This window comes from Fusarium proliferatum, assembly GCF_900067095.1.
Source record: "Fusarium proliferatum ET1 genome assembly, contig: FPRO_scaffold007, whole genome shotgun sequence".
Taxonomy (NCBI): domain Eukaryota; kingdom Fungi; phylum Ascomycota; class Sordariomycetes; order Hypocreales; family Nectriaceae; genus Fusarium; species Fusarium proliferatum.
The window spans coordinates 972,140-992,003 of record NW_022194796.1 but is presented as its reverse complement, the minus strand read 5'-3'; the positions used below and the strand labels follow the sequence as shown (position 1 = coordinate 992,003).

Here is a 19,864-nt window from a genome sequence, read left to right as displayed (position 1 = left end):
CACCCCCTAGGAGTGCATGCTCTAACAAACAGTCTTTACAGGTTTCAAGACATTGGCCTCACACGTCTCAAATTCAGCCCTGCAAGTGGACATCGACATAGCTTATTGATGAGCGCATGCAAATGATTTCGATCGATATGAGATCACAAGGACTCTCTGTGCCTGACTAGTTCCTGTCCCTGCGTCTTTCAAGCGGTGTTTATTGTGATCAAAACTCCTATGGGTGGATGACTACCTTCTGAGAGGCGGTTACCCTGGAGCATATAGGAGGGATATTACCTCAGGCATAACAAAGCTTTGTTCTTGATATGAAAAACACAACGTCACGTTAGGACGGGATGGCACAGTAGTGTGTGTGTGTGGTACGGTATCCAAATATACCCAAAAACAGTACTAATGATATAAAGTCGTCGTTTCACGCCTGTGAATACAATACTGCCTATACCTTGTGTAGGGAATCAAGATGATGTGCTACGGCAGCCAGGAGACCCTAAGTACTAGACGGATATTGTGGAAAAGTCCAACATGCCCATGAATGCCTAGTGGGTAGTCAGTGCACAAAGCATACAGCATTACTGAAAGACACAAGTGATAGTAGCTGTTCCCAGAGGTTGAACAACGTAGTATCAAAGGATGGGAATATATCTTGCAACATTATCCATAACAATTATGATTATTCCAGAGTGCATTTTTATCATTTGGCAGGCGAGCGGACTACCCTGCAGCTATTCCAAAATCCCCGCCTTTCCCTGGAAGTTTGCAAAGGTCTCAACATATATGAAGCGCATACTCAGCACCACGATGTAGTAGGCGAGATGTCCGACAACCTGTAAGTTTGCATTTGTAGTTGTAGACTTGTGGTTGAGCGATCGTCCTGTTGGAATATCCAACAAGCTCTGGAGGTTTCTGGCCTAAGCAGTCACAGATAAACCAAGCAGATGGAAATCGCTATACCTTGAACCGCCTCCAGTTCACCGTATTTGGACACCAGATGACCACCGACATACCAACCTCCACACCGGCATCCATGTGACGGTCTATAAAACTCCATAGTTTGGGACGAGAAACGATCTGCCAGGTTTGCCTAATTGACTTGCTGATAAGACACGTGTGAGAATGAGAAAAACCATTGCTATCACGAACCCCCCATCTCACCGTAGAGTAGCGGCACAATTTTCTGCAGCACCGTAGATCAACACTTGAATCAAACGCTTCCTTGCTCCAGCTCTCAGACCACCCACTATTTGCAAGGCTCGAGCGTCATGGCAGTACGCCGAAAGGACTGCTCGGGTTGATAGACCCCCACTCACTGATGCAGCCTGGGCCAAATTGGCAGGGCAGCTCGATAAGCTTACATAGAGTGCAAAAATGCAGAGCTTTGCCAGTCGCTGGACTCAACAGCAAATCCCCGCAACGAAAGACTCTGGCCAGGATTTCGGTCCCACGAGATCTTGAGATCCAGAAGTGTCACCGATCACTGCGTTGGCCATCATCGCGTTCGTTATCTGTCCTTGCCCACAATGGGCTGATTATCGCAAGAACCGAGGTGAGTGGTCATTCAGCCTGATCTTGCAGTAACTGCGTGCGGGGATGAGGTGCGCTGATGGCGACAAAGATACGAGCCGCCGTCGGATTTGTATGGCCAGCCTTGTTAATTCCCTCAACCTGAGTATCGTGCCTTGTTGTCTAGTTCTGTCCTGGCCATACCCGCAGAATGTTGACGCGACGATGTCACCTGAATAAAGGCTAGACGAACAGCTCACGTTATGTGGCGTTTGCGAACCGATGGTGAAGTCAAACCTACTGTTCATAACGGACTTCTCCATGGGCCGATTCCCACAATAGAGCCGGAGGCCCTGTTGCGAGTCCGAACGGAGGCTCACGTTATATTTATCAACGTCGCCCATGTCCAGTTCCCTAAAGCTTACTGGTAGATGGGGCCTGACGCTAGAATCTGAGGCTGAGTGCCGATGAGGCTGTGGCTATGATGCTAAGGGCAAGCCACAGAATTCTAGGTCCCGACGGGTAACTTTGAAGCTGGTAAGTTTGCACAACCTTGGCAACGTTACTTCGACAAAGTTTTTGCTAGCATCTTGCGCACCCCTGCCAATGAAAGTTGCCGAGCTAGTGGCTGTCGCCGGTTTTCTTCTTCCTTTTCTAAAGATACTGCAAGGGAAAGAAAGGGTGTGATCAATACGAATCAGCAAAACTGATATCGAATTGATGTCCGAATGGAGATGGAAGAGACGGCCGCACCTTGTAAAAGGGAAGTGCAAAGAGAGGTTCCAAAGAGAGGGCTATTGGCTATTGGCTATTGGGCTATTGGTAATGGTCACTTGCCCACTGAGTCACAATCACTCAGCAATTGGTCGTGTTGTCGATTTGCATGGATAATGACAAGAACCGATGCATCTCCAGACGGCGTCACTCAATCACCCGATTATACATTGGCCACCCATGGAGATGTGTTTGGGGGATCCAGAATCCAAATTTGGATTCGGAGAGCACGAGATTCGGAGCTTAAAACACGATGAAGTCATCAGACGCTGGAGGCCGTTGAAACATTCCAGCTATTTCGGTTGTTTCTACCAGCAATCCGGGGACCTGTTCTGAGGCTCAGCTCAGATGGGCAGGCTCCATGCTGGTGGCCCGGCAACCCCGGCGCTGGCATAGGGCATGTGGCGGACCGCTAGCCTGGGCAAAGAACGCCATTTTCCAAGAATAGCCCTTGTCAATTCTCGATGGCAGCCTTACACATTTGATTGACCCGACGTTACGTCCGCCATCGTCAACTGGATGTTTAAGCTTTCTCACGAGATCGAATCGTTACATACTGACATAGCCACACATGCGCGTAGGGTTCTGATTATGCCACTCCGTTCTGGGCCCTTGGTCGCTTTACATACGAAATTCTCCAACAGGGGTGCATTGCCAAGTCTTTGGATTACTCGTTGACGGTCAGGTCAAGACAGAATTTGAAATTGTAAGCTGGGTGAGCCCAACAGCTATCACCGTGGGTCCTGTATGCAGAGATTTGCTCTAGACTTTGCTAGGTGCAGTAGCTGTGGACATGGCATGGCCCGCTGCTGGTTGACGATAACGAGAGCCAAGGAAGCAACATGACTCTTTTGGGTCTGTCTTCCTCTTTGGGACATGGGGGGAGTGCCGTGAATGGTGGTTTACAGCTGTCAGCAATACGGAGATCCAGGGTCTTGGCACCGGGCAACCCACACCTCGTATCCATATCGCCATTTTCAACAGCCACTTCGCCATGGGCTTATCATCAGCCCTGCTCACAAGAGCTAGTCCCGTCATTGGCTTGGAATAGAATCGAATTGACGAAGACTTTAGTCGGCTCCGCTCTATCTCGCTTACCTACCCAACAAATTAGGCCACCAGGTCGACGAGATATAAGAAATGCTCTGCCTCGTCTCCAGCCCCTTCTCTCATCATCTTATACACCATCGTCTTTCGTTCAAAGATTAGCTCTGTCGATCTAGGATCTAGATACCTTGACAAAGTACATTCGTTTAAACAAGCACAACCACTAAACACCAACCACTATCATGAGGTCTTCAGGAATCATCGTCGCTGCTGCGGCTGCTGTCGCCAACGCTCACTACGAGAACGTAGGTTGCAATGTATACTCTTCATGTTTCGAAACTTGTACTAACTTTCATGACTTAGCCTTCTGTTGGCTTCACTACTGTGTACACCCACCCGGCCAACGTCACCAAGCCTACTGAGTACACTACCAGCACTGTCTACAGTACCAAGACCTATACCATCACCCAGTGCCCCCCTACTGTTGTCGACTGCCCCGTGGGCCATGTCACTACCGAGACCATCGCCGTTTCCACAACTGTCTGCCCTGTCACTGAGGTTCCTACTGAGCCTAGCAAGCCTCATGAGCCTGTTTACCCCAACCCTACTGAGCCCAAGCCTCATGAGCCTGTACCTACTCACCCTGGTCAGGAAGTCATCACCAAGACTCAGACATACGCCTACCCTCATCCTACCAATCCTGGCCAGAGCGTGACCAAGACCATCACTTACACCGTCCCCAAGGACCATGGCCACAACGCTACTGCTGTCAACCCTCCTCCTCATACCTATCACCCTGTTCCTACTGGTGGTGCTCCCGTCTACCACAATGGAACCACACCCGGTTATCCCGGTAACCACGGTGGAAAGACTCCTCAGGGTGAAGAGAGCGGTAACGATGATGGCACGGACAACGGATCCCATGGTGGCAGCAGCAGCAGCGGCAGCAAGGGAGGCAATGGTGGCTCTGAATCAGAGGACCACGAGCCTTCGACGTCCTCTGATGTTCCCGAGACTGTCCAAACTGCTGGAGCTCACATGAACGCCGTCACTGGCTTGCTCGCCATCGTTGGCTTCGCCGCCGCCTATCTGATCTAAGATGGGCCCTGACCAAGACACCTTTTTTTCTACAAACTTCTTACGATCCTTACATGATGCATGAAAGCATAGCATTTGGGCATGATTTGATTTTGTTTGCGAAAGCGAACGGCGTTTACAAACAGGGGTTATTTCCGCTACGGATACCAATGGATTGGGCCTAGCGATGACGGGATTGGGGATGCATTATATGAGATCCGAAAGCACATGCACACGACTTATATACTAACTAATTTCTACATTTAATACTAGCGACCATTCATTTAGACTAGACTTTGATTCACATTATACCTAAAAGGGTGCTTTTTAAAATATAGACGGTTGCTAAGACACATTGCTATTCCACAGTTCCATTAACTCTTATTTTCTGAAACATAAAATCATTACCAGGGTTGAAGATAGAATAATGTCTCGTATTTGGTTCCGACGTCTAAGCATCCGGTAGACATGAAATCCATAGCGCAAAGGGCCCAGTGCTAGCTATGCTTTGCTGCAGATCGCATTGAAAACCCAAGCCTGTGGTACGTCTTGTTCGTTTTCACACTCGCTCATATAACTCAAATAAAGTGCATATCGAAACAGAACCTCCCTCAACTCCTCTTTGCGTATGCTTCTCCCCACTCCGATCTGCCAGTTATCTATATCCAACTTGACCCCATCTGCACCCATCTCCACAACCCATGACTGCCCACGCAAGCCAGCCCACAGCGCCATTAGGAACGATTCGTCAATGTGCAGATTCTGTGGCACGCTGCATCTTGGTGACCAGATAGACGGTCGTTGGCGGCGTCGTTCTGGGTCTCGCGCGATCCTCATAAGGGTGTCTTGAGCAACGACCGGATCGAGAAATGATACAAGTACTTCAAAGGTTCGCTTTGCAAGTATGGTGTTGAAGAACCGGGACGTTAGACGGACTTGCTTAATAGCCGGGGCTTGGAGGTTGTCAAGGATCTGGATAACGATTTCTGTGGCGAGCGTTTCCATTGTAACAGGCCGCAAGGGAGCCATCATAAAGGGTTCAGTGCTGTGCCGTCAAGTTCGCGGAGTGAGTGAGGACGAGGGCAATGGAAAAATAGAAGCGGCGGCCTTCATGATAACGAATGGCTATGTCTTGCTCTATGTACCTCCCTATTTGCGAATAATCTTCCGACCTGATGCCTTGCCCGCCCTACAAACTCCCAATCCGTAAAGGTTCTCATGTGAGGCAGCCAACACAGTCAACGTAGATCCACCAATTTGGTCAAGTACAAGAGGCCAATTGGCTCGTAAGGGCTCTCGTAAGGCTTGCGGGGACGGTAAGCCAAGCGGACTGACTGTGTTTTTAGTCTATCGGTATGGGGAGTCTAGGGGTGTAGGATGCCATATTCGACTATACTCGACTAAGGCAGTGTTTTGTTTCTTGGACTTCGGTGTGTATTCATGACTTTTTCAAAAGACCACTTTACTCGCTAGTCTCCTCTTGCCACCATGCCTTCATTAAACGTAACCTCTCCGTCCTCTCCTTAGCCATCCTCCTCCCTTCCTCTGTTTTCATCATGCCCTCAAGTAACAGGAGCTTGTCATCAAAATGCTCCATAGTGTTCTCCAATGTCCGACTCTTGGCACCTCCAAATGCGAACGTCCTCGCAATACCTACGGCTCCAATGGCATCTAGGCGGTCGGCATCCTGGACAACGGCCAGCTCCGGATACTTGCCCACAAGAGCCCGTGTCCGCGCCGGGTCCTTAACTTCGGAGGAGTAGCTGACGCCGAGACAGATGGCCTGGACGGTGTCGGCAAGGGTCTGCGGTGCACCGAAGGACATGAGCACGGATGCTACCATGCGAGAAGGGTCCTCGCCAGGGCGGAGGTACTTCTTGTCGCCAACGTCGTGGAGCAGTGCGGCCAGCGTGACCAAATCTTGGCGTGTTGAAGGGGTATGAGACTGGATATGCTGCGAGAGACGGAGGACACGCTTGATGTGGTTGAAGTCGTGCGATGCGTCATACTTGGACATGTATTCCTCAACATAGTTTGTCACTTTGCCAACAAGGGCGTCATCAACTGACCAGTCTTGGGTAGTCATTCTGTGAAGTCTGCGACCTGAGATGGCTATGCCTGCAAACGGGACGACAGATTTGGCGTTTCAATAGAGGAAACGTGTCTTGATATCTCACGGTAACCTGAGATTGTCCTGAGGATGACTCAAGCACGGAATATTGGAGGTTGGAAATAAGACCCTAAAATTCCATGCCATGAACAGACCCTGGACACGAAATGGGAACTCCTACTAGCCTTTGTAGCCCAGCACTCCGATTTGAGTACCTATCTACGGTAAGGTTCATAAAAGTCAATCTTTAAGAGGGAAGTTCATTCAGATGCCTGAGGTCGAATATATGACGCTTGTCCAGAGAATGTTAGACGCGATGGCCCGACGTGTTTAATGAAGGATAATCTGTACACAAAACGGGTCCCCACGTGACGGGCTACCAGATTTCCAATTGGGACTCATTATTACATTGAGAAAGTTCTCTGATGTACCTCGTAAATGAAGTCATCTGTGTTTCATTTCTGTCAGACTCAACATTCGACAGAGGTCTTGAACAAGTCTCGTGATTCTCAACTATGGCCTCTTATCTGATGATTGCTAGCACCTCTATTCTTTCTTCTATTTCCTTTGAGAAATATTATGCAAAGGGAACACGTTTTTGCTTGGAGTTGAAGCCCTTTATCCACGTTTTACCGCTTGCCCGCTTTCTTAAGTACTAATCTATATGTACCGACTAGGTAGGCAGTCAACGTACTGTAGTATAGGTATTATGAGTGTATGAATAAGTATGACTTGTACTACAGTATAGGCATTGACTAAGCTGAAACATGATTCAAAATGTCTAATAATAGACATTACTTGTCACTTGTAGACTGTTTTGATTGCTAGATATACTGGATTTGTGCCATGCAGCATATCAATGGTGAAGTGTTATTCTTCACGAACCTCAGGACAAAAACACATCGATACGAGCGAAACGGTGTTATCTGAGACAAAGTTCGTGGCATGCAAGACCATCTGAGTGTACCAGTGACCTGTTGTCAAGTGATTGGCACGCGCTGTGGGAAAGCCGTGTTCTATGCTGTCGATATAGTATCAATTAGAAGGACAACAAAAGCCCAGACTCACTGCTCGACGTACCGATTGCCCATTCGATCAAGCAGAAGAAAGGTCACGCTCTGACCGAGATTCCGCCATGGGGAACCCTCATCCTATCATGGAGTCCCTAGAGTCCCCCTCTTTCGAAAGGCAGCCATCACGGGGAACGACTTGGTTACCCTGGCCTCTCGTGGTATCAGAAGACTTACATAAGTACCTTGGGAATTATATGAGGGGAAAAGAATAAACTGGTCAAAGTGCATGCTAACTTCATGATGAATTGTATTAATGCAGTCTGAGCCTTTTTGTCGTTGAGGACTTCAGTCCTGGGTTTTCTGTCGGTTCCCTACCTAACCTGGTAAATAGAGCAGTGGTGGGCGACTTCGTGTAAGTGTGACGGACCTCACATACCCGCCGAAGCTAAAAGGCATAGCATGCATAGATATGGATTAGATAGGACCGATGCTACCGATGCTAGACCCGGGAAGGTAGAAGGCATCGGGGGCACGCGGACGGGCCGTAGAGGGGGAGATGGAGATAGTACGCTTAGACCCATTATGCTTATCGAACGGGCACCTGGCCTGACATGTTTTATTTTGTCTGTGAGTCGAGGTCATCTTAATGATGGTCATAACTTGTCATCAGAGCTTTCAGTCTGCATAAGAATGAGGAGCGAGCAGAGGTGGCTGGATAGGGGGATCCAGATAGACGAGGCCTCGATATGTATGTACCTTGTAGGTGAAGGCCACCGCCAATTCGCATGTCTCTGTCTTCTGGGCCATGTATTCTGTAAGCGTAGCGCAGACGCGGCAAACCCACACTACCATTGTCGACTTGCATCTGGAGCGTGATATGGCGTACATACTACCGCTAATACGACAACAGCGGAGCATACAGTTCCGCCGTGATTCTGAGAGCAAATCCATCTAGTGAGTCAATTATTGACTGGACCAATTCTTCAGGTCGGCCGCATGAACTCGAGGGTTGCACTACAGCTCGCCCGACTAGAGAGCGGCCCAATAGTGGCCAGAGGTGTCAAGCGGTGCAGTGCAAGTCAAAGGCAGAACATTACGGCAGATGCGAGGCAAGGCGATGCGATGTGCGATGTGCGATGAGCTTAGGCCTTGCATGATCCATAGATTTCAATGTGCTGCTGAGGCCACGAGAGCCGACAAATCTGGTGTCTAGACCGTACAAGAAATGACACTGATGTTGCGTCCTTGCATGGCTGAAATGCAAGTGGTTGATGTGAGATGTGGTTGACGGGTGTTGGTAATTGGCTGTGCTGCAGCGTGACGAGAGGTTGAATCTAGCGGTGCCACAAGCCAATGACGGCGTTGGAATAGACGCTCTACGGGGGTCGCTCTTTGGGCCTGTTTAGCGGTAACGGGCTTCTGATTGGCGCAGTGTTTCTCCCCGCTCTGGGGCTGCTTCTAAATATCGCAGCATTTAGCATGGGCTGTGACCCACTTTTGATGCACGCACTTACTTGATCCACACTTGCTTAACCGCCCACGCTTGTCCCAGGAGGGAAGAGGGAACCGTTCAATTGTGATGGGTCGAGTGATAGTAGATGACATGAACTCGGCATTTCCTTGTCTGCAGTCCGTGATTGGTTGTCTCTGTAGCTGAAGAGTCCTTGTTTCTTGTAAATCTGTGCGTGCGTAATTCGTAATTCACACGGGCAACAGATGTTATTGTCGATACATTGGGTCCATCACAATTATCCTCCTAGGTAGGTAGGTACCTATCCATCCATCCACATGATTGATGATGATTGATGATGGATATTGGATCTATGGATCCATCCTTGCAAAATGGCTGTGGCCGCTATACACGGCCGTTCCTTATAAACAGGACCAACACCCGCCCCCAAAGCCTCTCTTCTTCTTCTTTCTCTTCTTCTTTAGCAAGTCCTTTTCAATCGCAAATCCTGTTTTTGTTCTTGGGTCTCTTACCCTTCCCCCTTTTGTGTTTTTCGTTGTTCACCGTGGAGCCGGCCTCTACATCTATCTTTCTAATTTTCGTTGTCTCTAATCAAAGATATCCGTCAACTCCAAAGCCTACTCAATAAGTTGCTGGCCAGCTTAGAGACATCAAAACTTTTAACGATTATCCTGTTTTTTTTTGTTCGTCCCGCCTGTTATAATCATCTAATTGCAGAAATCACGGATTTCACTTGCTCGCGCCAACTATCAAACAATATTGCATTGATCAAACTTTCATTGTTCGCATCATCGACTCACCAGACAACTCAACCGCATAATTGAATCAAATCAAATCAAAGCAAAATGTCGGCTGTTCAACTTTCTTTCTCTCTCCGCGTCTCCTCTGGCGTCAAGACTGTCCACCTTCTCGGCTCTTGGGACGGTTACGTCGGTCAGCTCCCTCTCTCCAAGGACAAGTCCTCCTCCAAGTCTGGCTCCTGGAAGGGCACCTTTAGATTCCAGAACTCAACTCTTGAGGCTGGCCAACGATACTGGTACTACTACATCATCGATGGTTACCATGTTGCCCACAACCCCAGCGTCACCTCAACCATCGAGCCCACCACTGGCCGTGAGCTGAACGTTCTTGACGTTCCCACCGACTCTCACAAGTCCTCGTCCCACCGCTCTTCATCCTCCAAGTCTTCCTCCAAGTCTTCCTCTTCCTCCAAGTCCTCATCCAAGTCATCGTCGCACAAGTCTTCCTCCAGCAGCAAGAGCTCTTCTCACTCCTCCAAGGACAAGGAGTCGCGATCTTCGCGATCCTCACGCCACAGCTCTAAGCTCTCAGTTGACATTCCCAAGGGTCGCCCCCTGTCAATCTCCCAGATCCAGGCCCCCAAGCCAATGTCTCCCCATGCGACTAAGCACATCTTGGATGCTTCCTACTATGACAACGAGGAACTTGAGGAGCTTGCCGACCGCTTCGGCAGCGCCAACATCGAGGACGAGTTCATCACTGACTTCAGCACATCGCCAATCTCCTCCAGTGGTTCTTCTTTGTCCTACCGCTCCGACAGCTCTTCACCCAACTCGTCCCTCTCCGGCTACAGCACTCCCGGCTCCGACGTCAGCTCTTGCACTTGCGAGCGCTATGGTATTACTCGCAAGGGCGAGCGTGTCAAGCTCGACTGCGGCGGATCCCGCTGTGGCTACGATGACGATAGTGATTCCATCTGCTCTAGTGGCAGTGAAGACGAGTATGAGTATGAAGCCTCCGTCTCGCGCACCAGCTCTCGCCGCCACGGCGTGGTCGCATAAACGCGCCAGTTTGCGGAGGGCTCTGTGGCAACAGGTTGAGAGAACCTATAGCCGTTCATTCTTTAAATCGGGCATCCCCTGGCAGCACACTCGCGCCGGGATGGCTCGACCTATGTTGTTGTGGTAATATCAGCAATCATTTTTCTGTTCCGACCTGCGTCACGCTGTCAGACGTGGATGGTACGCCGAGCTGGTCTCGTACCTGCCACCGCGCCGAAGTGTTGATCGTTAGCTAGGTCGATGCTGCGGCCGTTCGGCGCAGTCCTCTCGTGGCTGCGCAGACGTAATTTTTCTTCCTCACTCTGTTGGTTCCTGAGTGAGCTGGGAGTCCTCGAAGAAAGAGGCTGCCCCAGAAGCAAACAATGTCAACGCATGAGAATCCCATCTGTCCTGATGATGGGATCCCGTCTCTTGCAGACAATATCTGGATGTGGTTCAGGGCCTGGCGATTGATGAAGGTCTAGACTAGCCATTACGAAGTATGAGGTGGATGATGAAGGACAGTCATGAGCAACGATTTAATGAATGAAATAGCTTAGCTGTCTAGGATAGACGACGATTGAATCTATTCATGGAACGAGATAAGAGGCCTCGAGTAATAGAGCAACGTGATGCTGTGAAGCTATTGATTTCGGTCTTTCGGTTCAATGTTACTCCCCATCATACTGCACTTCTAACAGGTACTAAGGTGGTAGTGAGTAAGGTAAGGTAGGTAGGGCCTTCAGGAGGCAGGGGCCCAATCTCATGGCGGGGTAACTCCCTATCATGTATTGCCCAGCTGTAGTATCACAAACTCGTCTTCACCGTACTTGTAACGTCTTTCTACATAAAACATTGCATTGTATCTCTGGTTTATGTAAGACGAGGCCTGAGGTCACCAGTGATCAGTTTCGAATTCAATTTGAGTGCGTGCCACTTTCTTCCTCAACCACGTTCCCTCCATCTCCTTCGTTCATTCGTCGAGCTTCACTTAACACGATCTCAAGTGTAGCATCGCCCAACTGCAAATATGTCCGACGAGCAAATCATACTCCCCATCATCGACTCCCACATTCACCTCTACCCAGCGGCCGAAACAGACTCCCTCGCCTGGTACACACCCGATGGCCCCCTTGCCGGCCAACATTCCCTGGAAGAATACCGCGAAGCTACCTCTTCGGCACCGTCTCTTCTAGGCTTTGTCTTTGTCGAAACAGACCGCCAGAATGATGTTGAGTCTGGCGCAGTCGATGGCTCCGGCTGGGAGCAGCCTTTGGCTGAGGTCTCATGGCTCAAGCGTGTTGCGCTTGGCCAGCCGCGCGAAGGAGAGGGCCACAGCCCCGAGGATGCAAAGTTGTGCCTCGGTATTGTGCCCTGGGCGCCGTTACCAAGCGGCCCTGAGGTTCTAGAGCGTTATCTTGATCGTGTGAAAGAGGTGGCCGGCGATGCTTGGCCTAAGATCAAAGGGTTCCGCTACTTGCTACAGGACAAGCCTCATGGCACTATGCTGGACGATAAATTCATCGAGGGCGTCAAGCTTCTTGGTCGACGAGGATTTACCTTCGACGTTGGCATTGATCAGCATCGACGCGGAAAGAAGCAGCTCGATGAGGTGATCGAGTTTGTTGACCGTGTTCACGACGGTGTTCCCGAGGAGGAGAAGGTCACATTGGTGCTAAGTTCGTCCAGCCCTTCTCCTTGCCCTACTTCATTCTAACAGCGTCGTCTTAGACCACCTCTGCAAACCCGACTTCAGCATCTATAACCTTACATCAGACCCCAGCTTTCACGCCTGGCGTACCGCTGTCTATACCCTCAGCAAAGACTCTCACGTCTATATGAAGCTCTCCGGTGGCTTCTCCGAGATGCCTGACTCCCTACGAAACCAGGACCCCAACCACATCTTCGAGGCTACTCTCGCTTGGCTCGGTATTGTCCTCGCTACCTTTGGTCCCAGCCGTATCATGTTTGGCAGCGACTGGCCTGTCTGCACTGCTAACACCGACAATGCCTGGCCTAGATGGCGCAGCATCGTTGAACGCATGTGTTGGATGGCTACGCTGAGTGATGAAGAGCGCGCAATGATCTTTGGCGGTACGGCCAAGAAGGCTTATGGCCTCTAAGCTGAGGAACGGCATTATCAGGGCAAATACTATATAAATATAAAAGCCTAAAGAAAGCTTCCTTGATGAGATACACGAGTGTAAATAAACAGAAATTCTCATAAGAAAAATAATGGTAACCCTTGCTATGAATGAATCTCATGATTTACCTCAGAGACGACTTTACAACTGACCTTTTGACAGAAGCTCCAAATCTCAGGAAGGAAAAGAAAATCAACTATGTTCGAGAAACTCCCATCTACAACCAACATCCATTGTAAAATGCAACGCCGGACTCCCATGACCATCAGTCGTAGAAACGTCAATAAACAATGTCATGCCAGGGCTCTAGAGCAAGCTCGTGACACCCCCGAGCATATGCCATGCAGAAAAACAGGCTCCAGTCATGCAGTTTTATGTGTCATTAGTTTTCGCGTTCATCTGCCCCTGTGAGGCTCATTGTGTTTCTCCCCATCCAATATTACTCTACTCCACGTCCTCGGTAGTTGCCCATCTTCTCAATGGAGTTCATGATGCCGCTACGGGCCATACCGCCTGGACGAGGCAAGCCGCCTGCGCTCTTTGTTCGCTCGTGAGGTGCTCGGAGTCCTGAACCTGGCGCGCGTAGTCCTGATGCACGACTGACACTGCTTCTAAAATGATCTGCACTTCGTTTTGGCGTTTTAGTCTCAGGCTCTCGGTCATGTTGTCTCTCATGAGGGTAACGAGACGCAGACGGAGGCTGTTGAGCTTGTTGCTGTGGCTGAGGCTTTGGTGTCTGCGCAACAAAGCTCTGCATGCTCATCATCTCCTCGGCAAGTTGCACAAGCTCTCCCTTCTCTACGCGCTCCTTCTCCAGCATACTGCGCAGTGACTCGTTGTCGAGCTGTACTGTGTGAACAACTGCCTCAAGTCGTTGGATGTCAGCATTCAACTCCTTGATTGCTGCGCTGTCTCGCACTGCTTGGGCCTTGCGCTCATCGGCCTCAATGTTGTCGGGCTCGACTCTGCTCATTGTTGTATCTCGGCAGACGCGCAGACGTTCGTTCTCCTCCACAAGTTCTCTGATTTTGCTTTCAAGCTCATGGACACGCTTCTCCCACCGAGTCTCGTATGACTTCTTCAAGGCAGTGACCTTAGATTCGTGCTTGCTCTTATAAAGAGCATGAAGCTCGCGAGCCACCCGCTCGACTGCAATCTCAACCTCGTGATTGGTGTCGTTTGAACTCTTGGGCTTTTCGGGCGACGACTTGTCAGTGTCTTTCCCGGCACGCATACCCGCCATCTTACTCTCCGCCTCTTGATGCAAAATCTCGGCTGCCTCACGTCGCTTCTCGCTCTCTTCCAACTTCTGTTCAAGCTCTTCCTGTTCTCTTTGGCTCTCCACAATTTCTTCTTTGGCCTTCCGCAAGACATGTTCCATCTCACGACCGCGGTTCTCCCAACCTTCTTTCTCAGCAATAAGTTGCTCCTTGATAGAGCGTTCCTCGCGGAGCTGCTCCTGTGACTCACCCACTCGCTTCTCTGCATCGCCGACTGCGGCCTTGAGCGATTGCACTTCGGCTTCCTTACCACTCAATGAAGCTTTGAGTGAGCTGATCTCTGACAGAAAGCTTGATTTGAGAGACTCGAGTTCTCTCGCGGTGATACTGGGAACGCTTCGAGGTGTAGGCATAGGGGGGATATCAAAGTCGATGAGGTTGGCAAATCCGCCACGAGAAGGTGTCGCAGTTACATCAGGTGCTGTACGAGATGGAGAAAGCCCGCCCTTGGCTGGTGACTTTTGGGGTGATCTCTGTGGAAAACGCAGCTGCTCTGTAAAGTCCAGAAGATTCGTTGTGTTTCCTGAGTCGTGTCTCGGTCTGGCTCGCGACGTTCGTGATGGGGAGGGATCAGCTCGTGTGTTTGCCCGAGGCGTAAGACCACCCATGTCGGACAGCTTGGTGGGACTTTGGCCGAGTTTGGCGAACATGGTTAGGTTGGGCACAGCCGAGAAGGTACTGAAGGTACTGATCGCTGTATCATCAGGGCACACGGAATCGTCGACCTCCATTTCGCCAGAAGGGTTAACGTTGATGGTGCCGGTAGTGACATCCATGTCGTCCAGGCCGTCTTCCAGGACGCTCTGCTCATCTTCAAAGATCTCAATTGCGCGCTTGAGGCCTTCATTTTGCCGCACTGCATCCTCTAGACTCATCGTACTCTCTTGGGAGGTAGGGCGGGCTGTGTTGAGAGGGTTGCTGATCTTAACAGGAAAACGCTTCTCAGGAGACACCTTTCTAGGGCTGCGAGCATTGGGGCCCAGTCTATCTGTTGGTCTTCCGTCTCTCACCTCTCGCTGGTCTGTGAGGATCTTCAACGGTGAAAGAGTCGCGCCAGAGAGGACTCGGGAGTGTCGTGATTTTGAGGGAGAATGGTTCTCCTGATCGGAAAGCGCAGTGTCGTTGAGGGTAGACACGAAAGGAGATGATCCCTGAGAGGGCTGACTCTGTGATTCCGAGGACGTAGAGACTGTTCGTACCTCGTAGGAGTCGTATCGCTGAGCAGTAGCTGGTGTCTGGATATTGAGATTTGAACTTTGGGCGGGCGACAGTGGTGTTTCCATTTTGATGCACACTGGATCAAGGAAATGAGACAATCAGACAGTCAATATGTGTAATCACAGCTCCAGTCGGTAGAGGATATCGTTGACTTGATAGTTTGGTTCAAGCCACTTTTGAGCAGTGTTGCTTGTTTAGAAAGTCGAGTTCAACGGTCACACGCTAACACCCAATATGTTGACTTTTGGTAGTTGACCCGACAACAAGCAACAGTGGATCCTCACGTGGTAATCATACCTTAATCATCATCCAACCACTACCTTGACCTTAGTCCTTGTAAATTAGTAGTTTCTTAGGTAAGGTACCTAGGTAGTAAATACGAACGTAAATACCTACTAAGTTACAAACAAGACACTCATTTCACCTACGGTTGCTTACTTGTGTTATGACATGCCAATGTTCCTTTCATCTCACAAAGTTATTGCCAGACTGACTTGGAACTTAGGCACATCTGTGGCCATGTAAGTGCTTCGTACGCTTGTTCTCACATACACTTTGTAACACTTATCGCCATGACACATCTGCACAGGAATTCGGGCGCATATGATCCAAATCTCTAATTGTATCTATTCTTGAGAAAAAAAAACAACTTTTATTGTTCCTTCATAATTCGTTACCTAATAAAGCAACATTTCAAAAAAGAAAAACACACATCGTCTGTGCCCGCGATTTCTTGACCACAGTGAAACGCGAGCACATAAGAAAAGAAGTGAAGAAAGGAGAAATGTAAGATCGTAATTCGTAATTCAGAGCCTTTCCCATAGGTTCCCTTTGACGTCTCGACTTTCCAACATTTTGGGCATGCCAAGACAGCTAAGTAAACAAGGGTCCACTCCAAACTCATCATTCCCGCCTGGGCTCATTACAGGCAGTACTGTCCCATAGTATGCGATCATATCGCATCTCGGAGCAAATCATCGAAGGGAAAACCTTGCTGCAGTGACTCTTTCCAGAAATTAAGCCTCCATGCAGACCGTGACTCATTAGTCATTGTATATCCGTGACAGAGCATGCTAGATCAACAAAAATCGGAAGTCGTATCGTGAACTCGTCGGCATCATCTTTGCAATCAAGGGCTTTCCGATGAGGGACACTCCAGTGCCCAACAAAAAAGAAAGAAAAGAGTTCTTTTTAGAGAGAGAAAAAAAGGAAATTGAGAGAATGTGTTTTCGTGTCCCTGATTGTCGGAGATGGGACGTATCATAATTTCCACTTGCACTGTTCAATGAGTGCACAGGGGAGATGCCACTGTTCCTTGCAAAACGTCGACAACAAAACACCGCGGGTCATTTATCGGTCCTGAAAACTAACCGAAAGATTGCTGTCTTCGAGGAGCGCTAATGGCAGAGGGAGGCCGAGCGCCAGTATCGTACACCGGGGCAGAAGGATACGAAGGAGACGCAGCAACAGTGGATGCAGGTCGAGCCAAGTTGTCATAAACAGGAGCAGGGGCATAGGAGGGAGAGGTGCCGATGCTAGAATGGGGGCGATTCATGGCGTCATACTGGGGAGCAGGGACACTTGTCTCCATGGTCTTGTGTCGCTTCAGGTCGAAGCTGTTCAAATGATCATGTACATTTGGGCCAGGGCGTGGCGTCTCTGCCTCATCATCTCGTCGTTTGTATGGACTCATGCCATTCATGACACCGGGCTGGCCATATCCGTTGTGCAGGGTGTAGAATCCACCAGGAGAAACCATGCTGTCATTCGATGTTATGGTTTTACGCCGCTTTACTTCGAAGTTGCCTGCGGAATCATGCCCATTGGGACTTGATCGGTGAACATCATCATCCTCATCTCGACCTCGCTTGAGCATACCCCCGTCTCCATTTGCAAGAGGCTGATGATGAACATTTGGTAGAGGCTGCTGAGCATATGCATTTGACAGACCAGGCATACTACCAGGCATGTTGTTCATGGTGTCGTGTGCATTATGCGCTGACCTATGAGCCTCCTCGTCTTCCTCTCTGCCCCGCTTGAGCATATCTCCTCCATTCTGCATAGGAGGCTGATGTACATTCGCAAGGGGAGGCTGTTGAGGGTAACCATTAGACATTGCATGCATGTTACCCATAGGATCATGTCCATTAGAGACTGGTCGGTGCAGATCTTCTTCTTCTTCTCGCCCTCGTTTAAGCATACCACCTCCGTTTGGCATGGGGGGCTGGGAACCATTTGTGAGAGGCTGGGGAGTGCTTGCGAGAGACTGAGGACCATTTGCAAGGGACTGAGGAACGTAGCCTCCGGTTGGCAAACCAGGCATCATTGGGTGATGCTGTCCAATTGAAGGCAAAGCATTGGGAGCAGGGGGTCTCTGATTACCGAGTCCTTCGTGCTTGCGGCGCTCGGCAGCTGCCATGACCTGACTGGTCCGGTTCGAGTTCGACGGATGATAAAGAAGTGCCCCGATATTGTGGACAAACAAAGGGAACAGGAGCTCTGTGATCTTCTCCTTGTTCGCAAAGTCTAGTGCACGGTCGTAAGGGATCCTGGGTCAACGTCAGTCAAACATCCAGTAATGGGTCTACAGATCCAACTACATGAGGATACATACCAGACACCTTTCAAGTGCATGGGACCAATCTTGACGACGTGGCGAACCTTTTCGCTTTTCAAGATGCCGTCCCTTCGACCCCGAGTCATGCCAGCGACATTTAATAGTTTCGTGCCGTTAATCATGTGGTTATCTGTACTTGAAGTCAGCTGGTGTTTATGGCGCTTAGGGGTAACAATTCTGACCTTCTCTCCGTGCTACACATATACCTCTGGCTTCCACCTGGAAGCAGAGGCTGCCTTCGTCTTCCCACAGGGTAGCCGTGACTCTGGGCTTCATACCCGGGGGGTTATGCTGGCCAGTTGTGTCGAAAGCGCCATTATTACTACTGTTACTGTAACCTGGCTGCTGCATTGCTCCTTGGTTGCTGAGCGCTGAAGGTACTGGCAGTACATTCTGGGGCGCGGGCATGGGAGTGGAGACTGCGGTAGTTGGAGCACCATTTGTAGAATAGCCATAGCCGTACTGTGGTGTCGAATAATGAGGTGAATAATACATGTCTGGCTGGGGATGGCCTTGGTTCATCGCGGAGGTGTTGTTGTTGTTTTCAATGGGGGATGATGGGGTGCGGTTGGTCTCAACGGTCGAGATACGGCGGTTGAGCACTCTCTACTAGAGATAGAGAGAGAGAGGTAGGGCTGGCGTAACGTTAATATGGCAGCACAATTGCGAAGAGGAAGCAGTCGAGGAAGGATGACTGCAAACTCGAAGGAAGAGGAGGTGGACGGCAAAAGGGAAAGAGACCGGCAAAGGAAAAAAGAGAGAGAGAAAAGAAATAGAAAGAGAAAAGGAAAAGGAAAAAATCCCGAGAAGGTCAGGATCTTGGTGGTGAGGGCAGAATGAAGAGAAAGGAACAGAGGAGGCAGGTCAAGGTACGTACCCTCGACTTGCTTGATCAATGGCCGTGGTAGAGGTACCCTCAGTACCCTCAGGGCCTTGAGCAATACCCGCCCCTCAGGCAGGCAGGTCGGGGCAGGGGGGGCAGACAGACGATGGGGGAGTGCACTTTGGCTTGGTGAGGAGTGTGAGGGAGTGTGGAGCATAAGAAACAGAATCAGAATACATCCTTGGTGAGAAGGAAACGAGAGGGTGTGGCAGATATCCACCACAGATCCAACCTATCAAGAGCAAAGAGGGGTTGATCCTTAGTTTAGTTAGTCTGGCTCAAGAGTAAACGAGAGGCAGGAGAAGAACATCATCCACAGATGAAATCCAGGAAAACCATTTCTATCAGCAGATGGGAGGCGGAGAATGATAGATGATATTCCAAAGTCAAGGAAAGACTATTTCTTATGCAGAAGCTTTGAAAGGCCTGAATTGTATTGTTCATTTGACGAAATCATGCTCAACGGCCTGCGGCACTAAAAAGAACGACCATGCAGCATGTATGCACACGCACCCAATATGAGTCTATTTGGGGTTCAGTGGACCACTTGCATGCTCTGCTCGTACCTTGAACTTCGCGGTTTGTGTGCATGGCACAGAATTCTTAAGGTTGATAAGGTCCAGAGCGATAAAGAAAAAGAACACGGCTAATTTCTGAGGCGGCTCGCCTTCGCAATTGCTCGTAGGTAACGAGTCTATCGCCTTTTTGAGTTCCGAAATACCGACATGCAACGGTCAACAATGAATTATCTGAAGAATGAACTTGAAAACCCTTCCCACAGTACGAGCCGACATCGCCCTTGACTTTTCCAGGTGTGTGCTGGCGTGGATCATGAAATAGACTAGACTATCTTTGGCCCGACCACGCACGGTACGATACCTACTGTGTAATGCTTGGGTTCAAGCTGAGATTCAATGCCTGGGCAGCCGCTGTCCTCATGATTGAA

The 19,864-nt window shown here is 49.7% G+C and overlaps 8 protein-coding genes across 8 annotated transcripts; 4 read left to right on the top strand and 4 right to left on the bottom strand.

The window, feature by feature from the left end:
• Positions 1 to 3,566: 3,566 nt before the first annotated feature.
• Positions 3,567 to 4,422, top strand: FPRO_07885 (uncharacterized protein; the record flags this gene model as incomplete). Its single annotated transcript, XM_031234010.1, has 2 exons — positions 3,567 to 3,629; positions 3,688 to 4,422. The coding sequence occupies 2 exons, from the start codon at positions 3,567 to 3,569 to the stop codon at positions 4,420 to 4,422; spliced, it is 798 nt and encodes a 265-aa protein (XP_031083790.1).
• A 480-nt stretch (positions 4,423 to 4,902) lies between these two features.
• Positions 4,903 to 5,406, bottom strand: FPRO_07886 (uncharacterized protein; the record flags this gene model as incomplete). Its single annotated transcript, XM_031234009.1, has 1 exon — positions 4,903 to 5,406. One exon carries the CDS (start codon positions 5,404 to 5,406, stop codon positions 4,903 to 4,905), a length of 504 nt encoding a protein of 167 aa, XP_031083789.1.
• Positions 5,407 to 5,863: 457 nt separating this feature from the next.
• On the bottom strand, positions 5,864 to 6,487 carry FPRO_07887 (uncharacterized protein; the record flags this gene model as incomplete). Its single annotated transcript, XM_031234008.1, has 1 exon — positions 5,864 to 6,487. One exon carries the CDS (start codon positions 6,485 to 6,487, stop codon positions 5,864 to 5,866), a length of 624 nt encoding a protein of 207 aa, XP_031083788.1.
• A 1,619-nt stretch (positions 6,488 to 8,106) lies between these two features.
• Positions 8,107 to 8,664, top strand: FPRO_07888 (uncharacterized protein; the record flags this gene model as incomplete). The annotated part of the gene is made up of 3 exons (XM_031234007.1): positions 8,107 to 8,151; positions 8,288 to 8,338; positions 8,512 to 8,664. The coding sequence occupies 3 exons, from the start codon at positions 8,107 to 8,109 to the stop codon at positions 8,662 to 8,664; spliced, it is 249 nt and encodes an 82-aa protein (XP_031083787.1).
• Positions 8,665 to 9,840: 1,176 nt separating this feature from the next.
• FPRO_07889 (uncharacterized protein) lies at positions 9,841 to 10,797 on the top strand (the record flags this gene model as incomplete). Its single annotated transcript, XM_031234006.1, has 1 exon — positions 9,841 to 10,797. The coding sequence occupies one exon, from the start codon at positions 9,841 to 9,843 to the stop codon at positions 10,795 to 10,797; it is 957 nt and encodes a 318-aa protein (XP_031083786.1).
• A 1,009-nt stretch (positions 10,798 to 11,806) lies between these two features.
• FPRO_07890 (uncharacterized protein) lies at positions 11,807 to 12,899 on the top strand (the record flags this gene model as incomplete). Its single annotated transcript, XM_031234004.1, has 2 exons — positions 11,807 to 12,455; positions 12,508 to 12,899. 2 exons carry the CDS (start codon positions 11,807 to 11,809, stop codon positions 12,897 to 12,899), a joined length of 1,041 nt encoding a protein of 346 aa, XP_031083785.1.
• Positions 12,900 to 13,359: 460 nt separating this feature from the next.
• Positions 13,360 to 15,483, bottom strand: FPRO_07891 (uncharacterized protein; the record flags this gene model as incomplete). Its single annotated transcript, XM_031234003.1, has 1 exon — positions 13,360 to 15,483. The coding sequence occupies one exon, from the start codon at positions 15,481 to 15,483 to the stop codon at positions 13,360 to 13,362; it is 2,124 nt and encodes a 707-aa protein (XP_031083784.1).
• A 1,301-nt stretch (positions 15,484 to 16,784) lies between these two features.
• On the bottom strand, positions 16,785 to 18,557 carry FPRO_07892 (uncharacterized protein; the record flags this gene model as incomplete). Its single annotated transcript, XM_031234002.1, has 3 exons — positions 16,785 to 17,967; positions 18,033 to 18,165; positions 18,218 to 18,557. The coding sequence occupies 3 exons, from the start codon at positions 18,555 to 18,557 to the stop codon at positions 16,785 to 16,787; spliced, it is 1,656 nt and encodes a 551-aa protein (XP_031083783.1).
• Positions 18,558 to 19,864: the final 1,307 nt, after the last annotated feature.